Source organism: Callospermophilus lateralis, chromosome 4, assembly GCF_048772815.1.
Source record: "Callospermophilus lateralis isolate mCalLat2 chromosome 4, mCalLat2.hap1, whole genome shotgun sequence".
Classification (NCBI taxonomy): domain Eukaryota; kingdom Metazoa; phylum Chordata; class Mammalia; order Rodentia; family Sciuridae; genus Callospermophilus; species Callospermophilus lateralis.
In genome coordinates, this window is record NC_135308.1 from 150,398,567 (window position 1) to 150,414,821 (window position 16,255).

Genomic DNA, 16,255 nt, shown 5'->3' on the forward strand with positions numbered 1-16,255 from the left:
TCACGGAATAAACGCTCTCTAGGATCCGGAAGTGGTTCCACCGCGACCCCTCGAAGAGGATGGACGCGTTGCGAGCTACGTTCATTGGACGGCTTCCCTCAGAGGCCAAGTCTTCCCAGGCAAAGGGGTGGTCCCGCGTGTGAGAGCCCGCGGAGCCATTTGATTGGACAAAAGCTGCTAGGGGAGACCAATCGGGAGGAGCCACGCTTCGGGCATCGGACACCGCACCTGGACAGCTCCGATTGGTGGACTCTGGTCCCCACCACGCGTACCGATTGGGTACAGAGGGTGCGTGGTGCGGCGCGATTGGTAGATTCGTGTTTCCCGTCCCCCGCCCGCGAGAAGCCGGGGTGAAAAGCGGCCCGACCTGCTTAGGGTGTAGTGGGCGGACCGCGCGGCTAGAGGTGTGAGGATCTGAGCTCCGGGGTGGGGGGCGGAGGCGGCTCCTGCGGTCAAAAGAGACTTGAGACTCACCGGCCACGCGCCATGAAGGCCCTGTGGGTGCTGGGCCTCTGCTGCATCCTCCTGACCTTCGGTGAGTGATCTGAGGGGACAGGACACCCCCCCTCCTCCAGCTCGGCCGCTTCTCGAAGGTTCTGGGGGCGTTGGACCAGGAATGGGGATATTAGGGCCTACGGCGGGCCACACGGGCCATTGCCTTTCCTCGAAAGAGGCTCAGGGGATTACCTTTACTTTCTTCTTCCTCTGGAAAGAAAAGAAACCGAACAGGTTAATTTAAATCCCCTGCAGATCTAATAGTAGCGCGCACCGAGGTCTGTTACCGGGGTGGGGCCTCTCGGGCTCTCTTCCCCGGGAGCATTGCGGATGCCCCTCCCGGAGGACTTTTGTCGGCCGCTGCAACCTTTGGCTGTCCGCTCTGGAGGACCCCTTCCCCCAGCCTTGCGGACTCCTCGCGAGCGCGTTTCGGTTCTTAGAGGCCCGTCTCCGGAGCGTGGGGCCTGTCGCCAGCGGAATGGCAATGTCTGGGTGTTTAATTCAGTTTTGCTTCAGCTTGGTTCTTCCCTTTCTCAGCACCCTGGGCCCAATTTCAGTTTCCCGAGCCAGAAGTTGCACAAATTCTGTTTGTATTCTGACCCATGAAAAGAAAGGCCCAAGTTTTGGTTTGGTCAGTTGGAGGCCTTGTCTCGGCTGTGCGCAACACGTGTGGGTGTAGATGGGGCCTGGTATCACTCTGCCAAACGTTATTTATAAAGAATCGGAAGGACGCTGTTTGGAAGAGATGGCCGCCTCCGTATTTCAGATTCTACTGGGGGACCTCAGCATCTCAACTTAAATAAGAAATGTGCTGACTTAAGTAGATCCTTTCTTCCATCCCCACCTCCCACATTTACCCACTGGATTTTGCAACACCTACCCTTGCCCTGTTTGAGCATATTCTGCGAAGCAAAGGAAGCAACAATGTTGAAGAATTTTCCGATGTTCAATCTTTCTTCAGGGTCAGTTAGAGCTGACGATGAAGTCGATGTGGATGGTACAGTGGAAGAGGACCTGGGCAAAAGCAGAGAAGGCTCAAGGACAGATGATGAAGTAGTACAGAGGTCTGTGTTCATTTGCATCTATATAGATAAGCCCCATGAAGGTTGTGGGATCCAGTAGCTGCTTTGGTTTCTTCAAAGATCCAGATTAAGTATAACATTCTGAGTTCAAATACCTGAAAATGTTAGAGATATGGATTATTTGCACACATAAGCATCTCCTGACTCTTAATTTGCCTTTAGTAATAACTGATCCAAAAAGTTGAATGAGGGGCTAGAGATGTAGCTCAGCAGTACAGTCCCTGTCTAGCACAGTTGCATCCCCAGAACTAGAAAAAGAAAAACAAAAATGGAGTGAATTCCTTTGAAAACTATGTTGATACCTATTTCAGGATATTAGTTAATAAATTTTCTAAGACCTTAGAAACGACCTTCATTTAGATTTTATTTAGCCCTTCATTTAGATTCCTTTTATATTCTTAGGAATTTAAAAAACAGAATTTCTGTCATTTGAGCAATGTTTTAAATTTTGGCCTTTTAGGACTCAGTGAAAATTTTTTGAAGTCCTTACTATGGACCACACATGAGTATGAATTTGTTTTTTAGATAAGAAGGTTGTGTTTATTTTTCTGGCAATTTTAAGAACTGAGAATCCCCAGCTCAATGTTAAAGTTAACCTACTGTGATAACATAATAAGGACCTACAATATTAAAGATGTTTCATAAAAATTTATATTTTGCCCTTTTAACCTGCAAGACAATCTTAAGAAGCCATTTGTGTTCTCATCACCAGCTATATTTTTGAAGGCAACTAAGTATTTATCTGATTTTCTTAGAGAGGAAGAAGCTATACAGTTGGATGGATTAAATGCATCACAAATAAGAGAACTTAGAGAGAAATCTGAAAAGTTTGCCTTCCAAGCTGAAGTTAACAGGATGATGAAACTTATCATCAATTCATTATATAAAAATAAAGAGGTAAGCAACATGTAGTTAGGATAGTCTTGTCTCTGTACAGTGGCATATTTGTTTCTTTTTATAGTAAATTTAAGTACATAGTCATTCCAAGTAGGTAGTTGACCAAGTTGACCCAATACGTACAAGAATTGCTACCAATATATGCAGGGGATTGGGAGCATTGGATATTTTTCCTTCTTTTCCTTTTCCCTTCTGATATGTTAATGGTCTGCTAAATACTTGAGTCTTAAGGGCATTCACACAAACATAAGCTTTTGTGTGTTGCATACCTGAAAATCACTGGCAGGAGAATAAAGTTACTACTCTTAACCAGTTTGGGTATGTTATAGTTGCTACAATCCTTTTACCAATGAATAAAACCATCCCTATATCATTAAAAAGTTTAGAGTGCTTTTTCAAGGATACAAAGGAGAAATAAAGTATGTTTCATGTGAAATTCAACTTCTTGTTGTGTCTTGAAGCTAATCTAAGTGTATTAAATCTGACTTTAGATTTTCCTGAGAGAACTGATTTCCAATGCTTCTGATGCTTTAGATAAAATAAGGCTAATATCACTAACTGATGAAAATGCGCTTTCTGGAAATGAGGAATTAACTGTCAAAATCAAGGTAAGCATAGATAATCTTTTTCTCTTGAATCCTTAGAGAAAGGAAAGCCCTATTGGTCAAGAAAGGCAACCTTGATCTACAGTGACAAGTAACCCCCTAGTTTCAGTTGTTTAACTCAGGAGTCAGCAAACTAGGATGTGGGCCAAATCTGTTTGCCTATTTTTATTAAAAAAAAAAAAAAAAAGTTTTATGAGAACACAGCTGTATCCATTTGTATCAATGACTGCTTTCATCTACACTGACAGTAATCATTGTGACAGGGACCTGTGACTTACAAAGCCTAAAAAATATTTATGTCTGGTCCTTTAACTGAAAAATATGCTGACTTCTGGCTTAAATCATTCCATAGGCTTTTACTCTACCTCATCTTCCCACCAGGACTCAGGCTGATTGAGCAGCCATCTGGAGTGTAGCTGGTTGCCATGACACACAGAGCTCAGAGGGTCGCAGACCAATTAAAGGCTCAACCTGAAAGCTACACTAGGCTCCCACTTGCAACTCACTGGCCAGAACTAATCACATGGCCTCACTCAAAAATGGAAGGAAATAAAATCCTGCCATTTTTGTGGAGACAGAGCCAGGAGTGTTTATTGAAGAACATGAATGATCATCACAGATTCCTAATATAGGAATCATTCAAGTATAGAGTCAGTGTTTTGTTTCCTATCAAAGAAATAGGCAAAACATAAAATTTATTTTTCTATAATTTTTTTCCTTTGAGGGTAACTATCTGGTTCTTGTCTTGCTTTTAGTGTGACAAGGAGAAAAACCTACTACATGTCACAGACACTGGTGTAGGAATGACCAGAGAAGAGTTGGTTAAAAACCTTGGTACCATAGCCAAATCTGGGACAAGTGAATTTTTAAACAAAATGACTGAAGCACAAGAAGATAGCCAGTCAACTTCTGAATTGATTGGCCAGTTTGGTGTTGGTTTCTATTCTGCCTTCCTTGTAGCAGATAAGGTTATTGTCACATCAAAACATAACAATGATACCCAGCACATCTGGGAGTCTGACTCCAATGAATTTTCTGTAATTGCTGACCCACGAGGAAATACTCTAGGACGGGGAACAACAATCACGTGAGTATTACTGATTCCTAATAAGAATAATCATAGTGAGAATCTTGAGTCTCCAGTTCTGGTTCTCTGAGCAAGTGGTTTTTTGTGGACCCTAATTTCCTTGCTTATTAAATGAGGAATTTGAACAACTCTCATAATTTGAATATAACGTTTGAGGGTGTGAAAAGGGCTGGGCACATTGAGGAACTTGTGTAGAAAGGCCACAGGAAGAAGAAAAAGAAGTCAAAGAAATGACAAGATGAAGATCCTGCCTCACTATATGACTTCCTCTTATATTTGACTGATAAAACAGAAGTACCAGGCAGTTCAGTCAAGTTCTACTTCTGTTCCTGGCACTAAATTAGCTACTGCTGTACCATTCTGAGAGATGTGTGAGAATTAAATGAGATCATGAAATTTATGTTTGATAAAATTACTTTTGTCCTTCCTACTACATGGAGAGGTGTTACACATTTTTTTTTCCTAAAGCTGCTCCCAAAGACTAAACATAAATTTCTTCCCCATTTTTTAAAAGTCAGGATTTTCCCTCTAGGTTACTTTCCCCGCAACATGTGAATGTTCAAATACTGTGGAAGAAGGAGAGGCAAGCAGATAGTTTCGGTGGGTCCCCTTTACTTTCTGGCACACGCCCTCTCCCCCTCTGCAGTTTTCTGCTGGGGATTGGTTCCAGGACCCCCATGGATACTGAAATTCACAGATGCTCAAATCCTTATATAAAGTCATAAGTATATGCATATGATTTACATACATCCTCCCATATTCTTTAAACCATCTCTAGATTATTTATAGTACCTAATATGATGTAAATATATGTAAAATAGTTATTCTGTTTTGTTTAGGGAATAAAGACAAGGCAAAAGTTGACATGTTTGGTACAGAGGCAGCCATAATTAACCTTCATAGGCCTGACTGCATGGAACAAGTCAGCAGTAACGTAACATTTTTGATTTGTGGTGGGTTGAATCTATTGATGTGAAACCCATGGATATGAAAGGCTGACAGTACTTGCCTTTGCCTTACTTGATCTTCTGTCTACACCTCAGTCCAGCCCACTGTTTTGATTTTTATCCACCTTTCCTATTGAAATATGTCATTAGTGAACTTTGTTGCTAAATCCAGTGAAATCAGAGGTTTTTTTATAAATTGACATTGTTTATTTAGTTTCAAACACTCTAGTGAGTTTGTAGTCTTCATAACCATACTTGTCTTTTCAAAAATTTTCTTTGCCTATTTTTTTTTTTTTTTTTTTCCTTTTGGTGGTGCTGGGATTGAACCCAGGGCCTTGTGCATGCAAGGCAAGCAGTCTACCAACTGAGTTTTATTCCTAGCCCCTTCTTTCTTGAATGTTAATAATCTCTTTCTAAGTTTCCACCCTTTCCTCATCCCTGAGTTCCTCATACAGTTTTATCTACTGCCCTGGCTTAGATTCTCTTAAATCCATATTATTAGTATAGATGAGGAGTCAGTAGACTTTCTTATAAAAAGCCAACTAATAATTATTTTCTGCTTGTGGGCTATAAGGTTTATCACAACTCTGCCATTTTGGCTTAAAGACAATAATACAAAATATATGAAGATGTGTCCTAATACAGGATGTTATGGGTACCAGCTATAGTTGGCCAACGCCTTGCCTAGATTTAGGCTCTGTGCTCATGTATCTACTTGCCTTTTAACACCTTAACTAAATTGTCGAACCATCAGCCTCTAGCTGTATCCAAAATAGAACTTCTTATCTCCCCCATGTCACCAGGACTTGCACCCTGAGATCAGAGACCTACCTAGTTGCCTTGCTAAGCTCTCATGTCCTCTACTTATTGGCAGTTGCCACTAAACTATAATAAGCTTTCTGAGACAGGGATAACATGAATATACCATTTCCCTTACTTAACTGGGAGCACAAACATCCATATGAGCTATCTGCTTCTTTGGGAATGTGTTGTGACTTGTAGGTGGAGGAGAGATTTGCAGAAGAGTGGGCAGTGCTACAGTAAACTAACACTGCCCATTCAAATAGTGGAAATGTTCTGACATTTGCTGTCCATTATGGCAACTAATTGCTAGTTTTTTAAGGAATCATGTTTTTATTAGGAATCATTATTTATAATAATTCATTTCTAGAAAAACAGAGTAAGAGCCACAAGAATGCATGTAATTCCATTTTTCTCCAGAATGTTTCATTCATGCTTTATCGCCTTGAAAAAAGAAACCCAACATTTTTGTTTTATGCTAAAATATTTTCTACTTAAGGGAAGATTCTGTCCTGTAGTATGTCCACATATGGTATATTTAGCTCACAAGCCCTGTTGGTGATGGACAATTCTTAACATGAATAATGGGGACATCTTGGATTACATAGAACTGTCGGCTATTACCATTAACAAAATATTTAGAGAAGTTTATAATCAAATTTTCTAAATCTTGAATATGTCTAAATGGGTTATTTTCCTTGCAGTCTCGTCTTAAAAGAAGAAGCATCTGATTACCTTGAATTGGATACAATTAAAAATCTCGTCAAAAAATATTCGCAGTTTATCAATTTTCCCATTTATGTATGGAGCAGCAAGGTAAATCTAATCAGTAAAACTTATTATCTTGGCATATATTTAAATGTTTGACATGTAACAGTGAAAATTAAATGTGGTTCTTTAAGTCAAGGATCGATACTACTGGGGTTTACTTAGTTGGGCTATAATGTGATTTTTCATTTTATAAAACCAGAGTTCTTGAATGCATGAGTTTAACCATAATTGTACTTTTAACTTTAACAGACTGAAACTGTGGAAGAACCCATGGAAGAAGAAGAAGCAGCCAAAGAAGAAAAAGAAGAATCTGATGATGAAGCTGCAGTAGAAGAAGAGGATGAAGAGAAGAAACCAAAAACTAAAAAAGTAGGTCCAGTTCCTCCCCCTGCTGAAAATATTGCTTAGCCTGCAAACCCATGTGTGTCCAGGCTAATTTGAGAGAAGCTTCAGTTTTTGAGCTCTCCTTTTTCCAGGTGACCGGAGCTTTAAAACGCAGTTTATTGGCATGCTATGTGTGTTGTCCTAGGTTTTAAGTGTCAAACATGGGTCATCTTTATGAAGAGAATTTCTGACTTCTCTATACTTTGTAGGACTGGTGGCTTATGTATTCTGAATTTTAAATTCCTAAAAAAAATTTCTGCATCTTCTTGTTCTTTTATATTGGAATTAAAAAGTAGAGTTTTGTTGTTGGTGGTGGTGGTGATGTTTTTTGTTTGTTTGTTTTGTTTTTTCTTAGAAAAGTAGAAGTATTGGTGATAGTTGTTAAGGGATCCCTAGTGTAAAATATTAGCTGGCTGTCTTGCTTTCTTTTTTGGTGGTGCTGGGGGTCTTGCATGTGCTAAGCAAGCAAATTCTCAAAAAATGACATTTTAACCTGTTGGGTTTATGGTATGTGTGCGTGGGGTGAGGGGGGATGGGACTGGGGATTGAACACTAAACTACATCCCCCTTCCTTTTTATTTATTGTGACAAGGTCTAGCTAAGTTGTCTAGCCTGGCCTCAAACTTGCCATCCTCTTGCCTTAACACCCAGCAGTTAAATGGCTTTTATTAGTTACCATGTTAGCCAGTTGCCTTTTTATTATTATATATATTAGATAAACATGGGGTGTGGGGACTTTGTTTTTTAAGTATTTGATCCAGGGCCAGAAACCATGCCAGATAACAGGTATCCTCTGGTGCTTTATTCTTTTGAAACTCACTGAAGTTAACGGTTCCAACTGGGTTAACTAAACTAACCAAATACTGTTAACTTCAGGTTGAAAAAACAGTGTGGGATTGGGAACTTATGAATGATATCAAACCAATATGGCAGCGACCATCAAAAGAAGTAGAAGATGATGAATACAAAGCTTTCTACAAATCATTTTCAAAGGTAAATATTATGTTAGAATAATGAGCGGATAAAACATTACCATATTAGTTTAACTGAATATGATATGTGACCATGTGGAGGAACCCATGGAAGAGATAGTAAATGAAGAATGTTTTAAAATAGTTTTGGGACTAAAAGTTATTTCCTCCTTAATCCTGTATATTATATATTTTTTAACTCTTGAGAATCCAAAATTAGGGTTGATTTATGTTTGACTGTTTGTTTTAAGTTAATGTCTCTCCAGATAGCATTTTGAACAACTAATACAGTATGTTAAAGGACTTAGCATGGATATATAAAACTTGTGTTCTGTGATGGTATTTGTTCTTTTCTCTTTATTCCACATCCTGTAGGCTTTAACTCTTGGTCTGATTCCATGATTTCCATGAACTAAGTGCATTGCATGTATTACTTGGGCAACTGTATTAGACAACGTTAGCCACGTGTGATTTTAAAATATTTAGAAGCCATATTTTAAAATTAGGACATGTGAAATCAATTTTAACATACCCAGAAAACTAATATGGGTTCAGTAATGGATAAAAAAGACCCAGAGAATTTGTGACTATTGGTATTTATGTCCCTCTTTATATGCATTGCTGGAGACCAAATTTCATGGAGGAAATCTATCCTTGTACTTTTTCATGAAGTGATTTATATAATTCTGTCATTTAGACTGGGTGCTGATGTTCCTTCCCTGCTATTGCTTAGCCTTTGCATTTCTTTTTCCTGTGCCTCTTGAATGACTGAATTCTAACCTTCCTTAGGAAAGTGATGACCCCATGGCTTATATCCACTTTACTGCTGAAGGGGAAGTTACCTTCAAATCAATTTTATTTGTGCCCACATCTGCTCCACGTGGTCTATTTGATGAATATGGATCAAAGAAGAGCGATTATATTAAGGTGAGTCTTTAGTGTAGTATAAGCTGCGTTTAAATTTTGAAGGTGTGATTTCTAGAAAGTAACTGTTCTCTTTGCAGCTGTATGTGCGTCGCGTGTTCATCACAGATGACTTCCATGATATGATGCCTAAGTACCTTAATTTTGTCAAGGGTGTTGTGAGTATCTAAAGATTTGGGGATGGGGATGCTGGAGTGGGGGGGGTCTAGCCTTGTTTTTTGTTTTCTGCTATCTTGGGTTTGGGGGAGGGTTTGGCCTTACTTTTATTCCAGTGTTTTACTGCTCACAGAACTTTATTTTGCCATCTGCAGGTGGACTCAGATGATCTCCCCTTGAATGTTTCCCGTGAGACTCTTCAGCAACATAAACTGCTTAAGGTGAGGGCTCTACAGAGACTGGCCATTTTGCTCTTGGATTGGGTTCCGAAGACAGACTCAATTAGTGAACCAAACAGATTTTGAATCTAATCCTTGACCATTCAAAAGAACTGTCACTCTGGGATTATCAGATCTTAAGAATCTGATTTCTTTCTCCCTAACCCTAACCCTTTTTTTTTTTTTTAGTCATAGATGGACACAATATCTTTATTTTTATGTGGTACTGAGGATTGAATCCAGTACCTCACCCATGCAAGGCAAGTGCTCTGCCCCTAAGCCACAACTCCAGTCCTCTCCCTAACATTTAATAATAAGATTTCAAACAAATGGAAAAAATGATAAAATTGTGCAGTGAATATCTGTATATACCTACTACCTGTTCCACAATTAACAAATTTATCATAATAAGCTTTATCGGGCTGGGGATGTGGCTCAAGTGGTAGCGCGCTCGCCTGGCATGCGTGCGGCCCGGGTTCGATCCTCAGCACCACATACAAACAAAGATGTTGTATCCATCTATAACTAAAAAAATAAATATTAAAAAAAAAATTCTCTCTCTCTCTCTGTCTCCTCTCTCTCTCTCTAAAAAAAAAAAAAAAGCTTTATCACATACCACTTAATTTATCAAGCTTTTCATTAAATCTTTTCCCCCAGTAATTTTGTAATTAGAAGACTTTCTAGTTTTCTGTTTAAAATATTTGGAAATATCCCGTTTATTCACTTTGTTTAGATTCTAAAAAGAATTTTAGTGCGTCATTTGCACATGCCTCAGGAGGCTGAGGCAAGAGGATTAGTTGCCAGCCTTAGCAACTTAGCATCAGTTCTAAAATTAGAATATCAACATTGAAGGCACAATGTGGTTTGGAATGGTGGCACACACCTCTAATCCCTATTGATTTGGAAGGCTGGGGCAGGAGGATTGCATGTTCAGGGCCAGCCTCAGCAACTTGGCAAGGCCCTAAGCAAAAGTAGTGAGACCCTATCAAAATAAAAAGCTGAGGATGTAGCCTAAGCAACCTTGGGTTTGATTCCTGGTACCAAAACAAAAAGAGAAAAGAACAGATCCACAATATGATTATTTACACTGAGCCTAATTTCAGCTCAGTCTGGTGTACAAGTGTTCCTCCATTCCCCACCCCTTCAACAGCAGTGATGGTGCATGTCTTTGTATCTTCACTATTGCTCCCCTGGACCCTTACATTCTCAAAAAGATTTTGAGATGGACTCTAATCTATTACCCTTGAATTTTGTTTAGGTGATCAGGAAGAAGCTTGTCCGTAAAACGCTAGACATGATCAAGAAGATTGCTGATGAGAAATACAATGATACTTTTTGGAAAGAATTTGGTACCAACATCAAGCTTGGTGTGATTGAAGACCACTCTAATCGAACACGTCTTGCTAAACTTCTTAGATTCCAGTCATCTCATCATCCAACTGATATTACTAGTCTAGACCAGTATGTGGAACGAATGAAGGAGAAACAGGACAAAATCTACTTCATGGCTGGGTCCAGCAGAAAAGAGGTAAGGTGAAGTATACATGTACAGCCCTCGGGGATCTTGGTGGGAAACTGGGGATTTAGAGCCAACTCTTGAGGGGAAAAAAAGGACATATTAATTTTGTGACTATAGTAGTTCTCAGGACTGGTCTGTCACTGACAGGATAGTCACTTCTTAATAATAATCACTTTTCAGATGGCTCTACTAATGCTGTATAAGTTAGCTAGTAGGACAGATGATTATGCCAAGGCCAAACTTGGAAGATTTTCATTAATTCCCTTAATTTTATAGGCCGAATCTTCTCCGTTTGTTGAGCGACTTCTGAAAAAGGGCTATGAAGTCATTTACCTCACAGAACCTGTGGATGAATATTGTATTCAGGCCCTTCCTGAGTTTGATGGGAAGAGGTTTCAGAATGTTGCCAAGGAAGGAGTGAAATTTGATGAAAGTGAGAAGACTAAGGAGAGTCGAGAAGCAACTGAGAAGGAATTTGAGCCTCTGCTCAACTGGATGAAAGATAAAGCCCTTAAGGACAAGGTATTCTTTTGAAAATTATAAATTGAAATTTTAACACCCATGTTTAAGAAATAAATTATTGATTACATTCTTGGGAGGAAGAACTTAAAACTTTTCTATAGTTTAACATTACTATTATAATAACTTAAGTTTTACAAGTAAATTTGTTTTATATGCTTTAAAAATTGGTGTTGCCATGCCCAGTGGCACATGCCTGAATCCCAAGCTACTCAGACTAAGGGAGAAGGATCAAAAGTTCAAGACCTGTCTGAGCAACTTAGCAAGACCAGGCCTCAAAATAAAAAGAACTGGGGATGTAGCTCAGTGGTAGAGCCTCCCTAGCTTCAATCCCCTGTACGGAGTTGGATGGGGATTGGTGTTTTAAGTTTTTCTGACTGAAAAATTCAGTTTATTAAATAAGAGCATCCCTGAAGATTTCCTAAACTGAATGAAAATTTCTTTTATGCTCTACCTCTGTTCATGATTTTAAGTGACAAAATCTTAGGAAGTTGAAATACAATTTCTAAGTGGCCATACCTGATACCAACTTTTGGTTTCTCACCCTAAGATTGAAAAAGCCGTGGTATCACAGCGCCTGACAGAGTCTCCATGCGCTCTTGTGGCCAGCCAGTACGGATGGTCTGGCAACATGGAGAGGATCATGAAAGCCCAGGCATATCAGACGGGCAAGGACATCTCCACCAAGTAAGCACCCTGGGGAGGGAAAGCCCTGCCAGCATGCTAGATTTTGTCCAAACACCTGCTTCTATACAGAGCCTAGTGTTGAGTATCCTCAGCTGCCTGTGTATTAGGTAGACAGAAAGTTTACAAAGGGATTCCCCCTTGGATTGATAAAGAAAAGGCATTTAACTCATGCATTTTTGCATAATGTTTTACAAACAAGTGGAGATTTTCTTAATCTGTCCTACATATTTTTACTTTTACATTAGGTTATATGAAGTCATACTTGGCATGATGGCTCATCAACATATAATACTTAATTATTTATGTCTTCTGATAGTGTCTGTCAATTTCAGTAAATGTTTAATTAACAGGAAGTTGCCTTCCATTTAAACAATTGAACTTACTGTGCCTGTGTACATGAGTCAGAAGTAGACAAATCTTCTGTCTTTGAGGCATTGAGACTAGTCAGGATGACAGATCAAGGCACAACCTAAGCCTTACATAAGTAACAATTATATCAGGGGTAGGGATAGATGTGGTTCTTCCCTGTCCTAGATTGGTTTTAGAACCATGTAGATGAAGGCATTGTGGAGAAAGTGTCATTCAAATGGCACCCAGAACTTGGGAGGCAGTGCTTCAATTACTTCAATTAGTAGTAAGACTAAGGGAATGTGCAGACATTAAATCAGGTCACCTACTCAGCACTGCTTTAGGTACTTGGGACTCTTCATTATGTGGTGCTGAGGATCTGTGTGAGGCAAGCGCTCTGCTGCTGAGCCACAATCCCAGCCCCCAAATTAGCTTCCTTTTATTTCACTTTTTCTAGCCATGCATATCTGCCTTTAAAAGAGAGTAATATAAATACATTGTGATTTTTTTCCAATACTTATTCTCTGTAATTATCAAGGTTAGGGTAAAAGAAATGTATGAACCCTAAAATTTGATGTTTTGTTAATGTTCATTTTGACCCTTCACAGTTACTATGCCAGTCAGAAGAAAACATTTGAAATTAATCCCAGACATCCACTGATTAGAGACATGCTTCGCCGAGTTAAAGTGAGTAATGTTGCACTGATCCTCTTTGTTGTCTTAAATCTGAAAAAGTTAATCAAGTGCAACTTCTTCCATCTCAGGAAGATGAAGATGACAAGACGGTTTTAGATCTTGCTGTGGTTTTGTTTGAAACGGCAACTCTTCGGTCAGGATACCTTCTGCCAGACACTAAAGCATATGGAGATAGAATAGAAAGGATGCTTCGCCTCAGTTTAAACATTGACCCTGAAGCAAAGGTTTGTATCCCCAACCATCCCACATAAATTGGTTGCGTTTTGTTGTTTTGTGTTTTTATTTTGTTTTTGTATCCCAGATTGACCTCTGAATCCCCAATCCTTTTTTCTGGTGACATGGTATCAGGTGTACACCACAGTGCCATCCACGTAGGTTTTCTTCTAAGAGTAGGCTCCTGCACCAGTAGTGTCCATCCCAGCTGCTTGGAAGGCTAAGGTTGAAGGCCAGCTTTGGCAACTTGGCAAGACTATCTCAAAAATAAAAAACACCCTTTGAACCCTAATACCACCAAAAGCAGGGGACTTTGCATGATTAAGGGAGATAGCTGGGGCTATGGTGTAGCCCCGTGGTAAAGTGCTTGCCCAGTATGTGTGAGGCACTGGTTTGATTCTCAGCACCACAAATAAAATAAATAAATAAATAAATAAATAAAGGTCCGTCAGCACATAAAAAAATATATATATTAAAAAAAAAAGATGGAAAATATGGTTGGGAAGTTGGAACTTTCTTTAAAAAAAAAAAAAAATGGTAACTTTGAAAAGTTTGCCAGAGTTCTACTTTTATTTTTTGTTAAATATTTATTTTTTGGTTGTAGTTGGACATAATACCTTTAACTTTATGTGGTGCTGAGGATTCATCCCAGGACCTTGCGTGTGCTTAGGGAGTGCTCTACTGCTGAGCCACAACCCCAAACCATATTTCTACTTTTTGAAATTATTTGTTTTTTGAAATAATTGACTGTTTGACATCCCCATAGTTCAGGCATTATGCTATAAATGATGCAAAATCCCTCTTTTATATCCTTTTCTTTTCGCCTGTCCTCCTTTTAGTTTGACTGTTAACTCTAGTTAAGGGGTTTACTCTGTGGTTCTGAATAATAGGAGTGTCATCCATTGTGATCTTACACATTAAAGCAAAATTAAACTAGATCCAAGGTGTTGATGGGCTCATGGATGTTGTCCTTAGGTGGAAGAAGAACCAGAAGAAGAGCCTGAAGACACAACTGAAGACACAGCCGAAGACACAGCCGAAGACACAGAGCAGGACGAAGACGAAGAATTGGATGCAGGAACAGAAGAAGAAGAACAAGAAACAGCAAAGGTATGTCAGCAAGAGTGGGGTTGCACCTTTAGCTCTCACTAAATTCTAGTTGAGACAAAGTTAGGGCTACGACTAGAGCAAGGGTCTTAGCAGACATCTGCTTAGAAACGTTTCTGTAAGAATGCCCTTATTTTCATTTTTTCCAGCCAGTCTTAAGAAAGGCCTTTCTGAAAACTGGGGATTTTGTTACCATTTAACATCTTATTGTTTTTGTTTTCACAGCAATCTACAGCTGAAAAAGACGAATTGTAAACTATACTCTCACCATTGGATCCTGTGTGGAGAGAGAATGTGAAATTTAAGTCATTTTTTTTGCAGGGGGAGAGAGACTTGTTTTGGATGCTCCCCAGCCCCCTTGTCCCCTGCACTGTAAAATGTTGGGATTGTGGGTCACAGGAAGAAGTGGGTTTTTTAGTTGAATTTTTTTTAACATTCCTCATGAATGTAAATTTGTACTATTTAACTGACTATTCTTGGTGTAAAATCTTGTCATGTGTATAAAAATAAAAAATCCCAAATACCATTTTGCCTGTATTTTCATAATGCATAGTATAGAATTATCATCTGACACTTGTGTTTTGGTGGATTGGTTTGTTTAGGGGTTTTTTGTTTTTGTTTTTTTATTTGTTTTGATAACTGGATAATTAAACCCAGGGCCTCACTATGAGTTGCTGCAGCTGACTTGGAACTTGTGGTTTTTCCTGGCCTCTGCCTCCTGTATCACTGGGATTATAGACGTGCACCCACTGCACCTGGCTAATGTGCACCTTTTTAAAAAATATGCCCTTCCTTTCTTACAAGAAATGAAAGGGCAGCTTAATCATAGAGGAACATGGCATAATAAGACATAGTGTCCTTATGATGTTTATTTCCACTGTGAATTACCATTTTTAATAAATGTTAAACTCAAAGCCATCTGATTGTATTAAATGAGTGAAATCTAACACTTGCTACTCAGAATCCTAGAGTTATAAATTCTAGATTACTACTGCTTCAACAGAAAGCAGAGAAGGCATCATATTCCCTTAGTTCTTGGTAAAAATAGGTAGTTGGTTTTAAGTTTACATTAAGGAATAAGTGAGATGGCTTGCTTTTCCCCAATGCTAGCAATGGAACTAAGGCCTGCATATGCTAGGCTCTACTACCCACCTATACCCCATCAAATTCATTCTCCAGTAGGCACTGAGACAGTTCAATATACTGGATGTTATTAAGGCACTCCTTTGGATGGACGTGAGAGAAATAACGTGCAGCTTTGCACAAAGCCACTCCAATTGAGGCAACCTAGTGCTGGAGGACCTCATCTCTGACCACAGAGATCCATGTCATGCAGCAACTTGCTCACTGGCTAGGAAGGAGGCAAAGGAAGAATTCTGAAAAATAGTACTGAACAAAAGCCAACTGGTCTATAAATTTTGTTCCCTATATTATAGACTCTATATTATAGAGAGGGAGAGAGAATTTTAACTTATTTTTTTTTAGTTATCAGCAGACACAACATCTTTGTATGTGGTGCTGGGGATCGAACCCAGGCCGCACACCTGCCAGGCGAGCACGCTACCTCCTGAGCCACATCCCCAACCCCTAGATTGAAATATTTGTATTAATCTATTAGGGCTGACATATCTAGCAAGGTACCGCTAAGTACCTTGAAACAACAGAAACTATTCTCAGTTCTGGAGGCCAGAAATTTAAAATTCAGGTGTCATTTGCAGGGACATGCTCTGTATAATCCCTCTTCCTAGTAGTGGTGGCCTTCAATCCTGGTGGTCCTTGGCTTGCTGCACATCACTCATCTCTGTCTCTAGTTGTGCAGTGTTCTCCC

General features: G+C 39.4%; 1 protein-coding gene across 1 annotated transcript; it reads left to right on the plus strand.

Annotated features, from left to right (window-relative positions):
• Positions 1 to 359: 359 nt before the first annotated feature.
• On the plus strand, positions 360 to 14,953 carry Hsp90b1 (heat shock protein 90 beta family member 1). Its single transcript, XM_076855029.1, has 18 exons — positions 360 to 535; positions 1,457 to 1,559; positions 2,333 to 2,474; positions 2,966 to 3,082; positions 3,835 to 4,166; positions 6,619 to 6,730; positions 6,935 to 7,054; positions 7,946 to 8,062; positions 8,830 to 8,967; positions 9,045 to 9,122; positions 9,276 to 9,341; positions 10,597 to 10,866; positions 11,134 to 11,379; positions 11,927 to 12,063; positions 13,020 to 13,098; positions 13,176 to 13,331; positions 14,296 to 14,430; positions 14,653 to 14,953. The coding sequence occupies exons 1-18, from the start codon at positions 487 to 489 to the stop codon at positions 14,680 to 14,682; spliced, it is 2,427 nt and encodes an 808-aa protein (XP_076711144.1). The 5' UTR covers positions 360 to 486; the 3' UTR covers positions 14,683 to 14,953.
• Positions 14,954 to 16,255: the final 1,302 nt, after the last annotated feature.

Coding starts and splice junctions, on each gene's coding strand:
- Hsp90b1 (XM_076855029.1), top strand. CDS start 487: ATGAAGGCCCTGTGGGTGCTGGGCCTCTGCTGCATCCTCCTGACCTTC. Junction 6,731..6,934: donor TTTATGTATGGAGCAGCAAG/GTAAATCTAATC, acceptor TAACTTTAACAG/ACTGAAACTGTGGAAGAACC. Junction 11,380..11,926: donor ATAAAGCCCTTAAGGACAAG/GTATTCTTTTGA, acceptor TCTCACCCTAAG/ATTGAAAAAGCCGTGGTATC.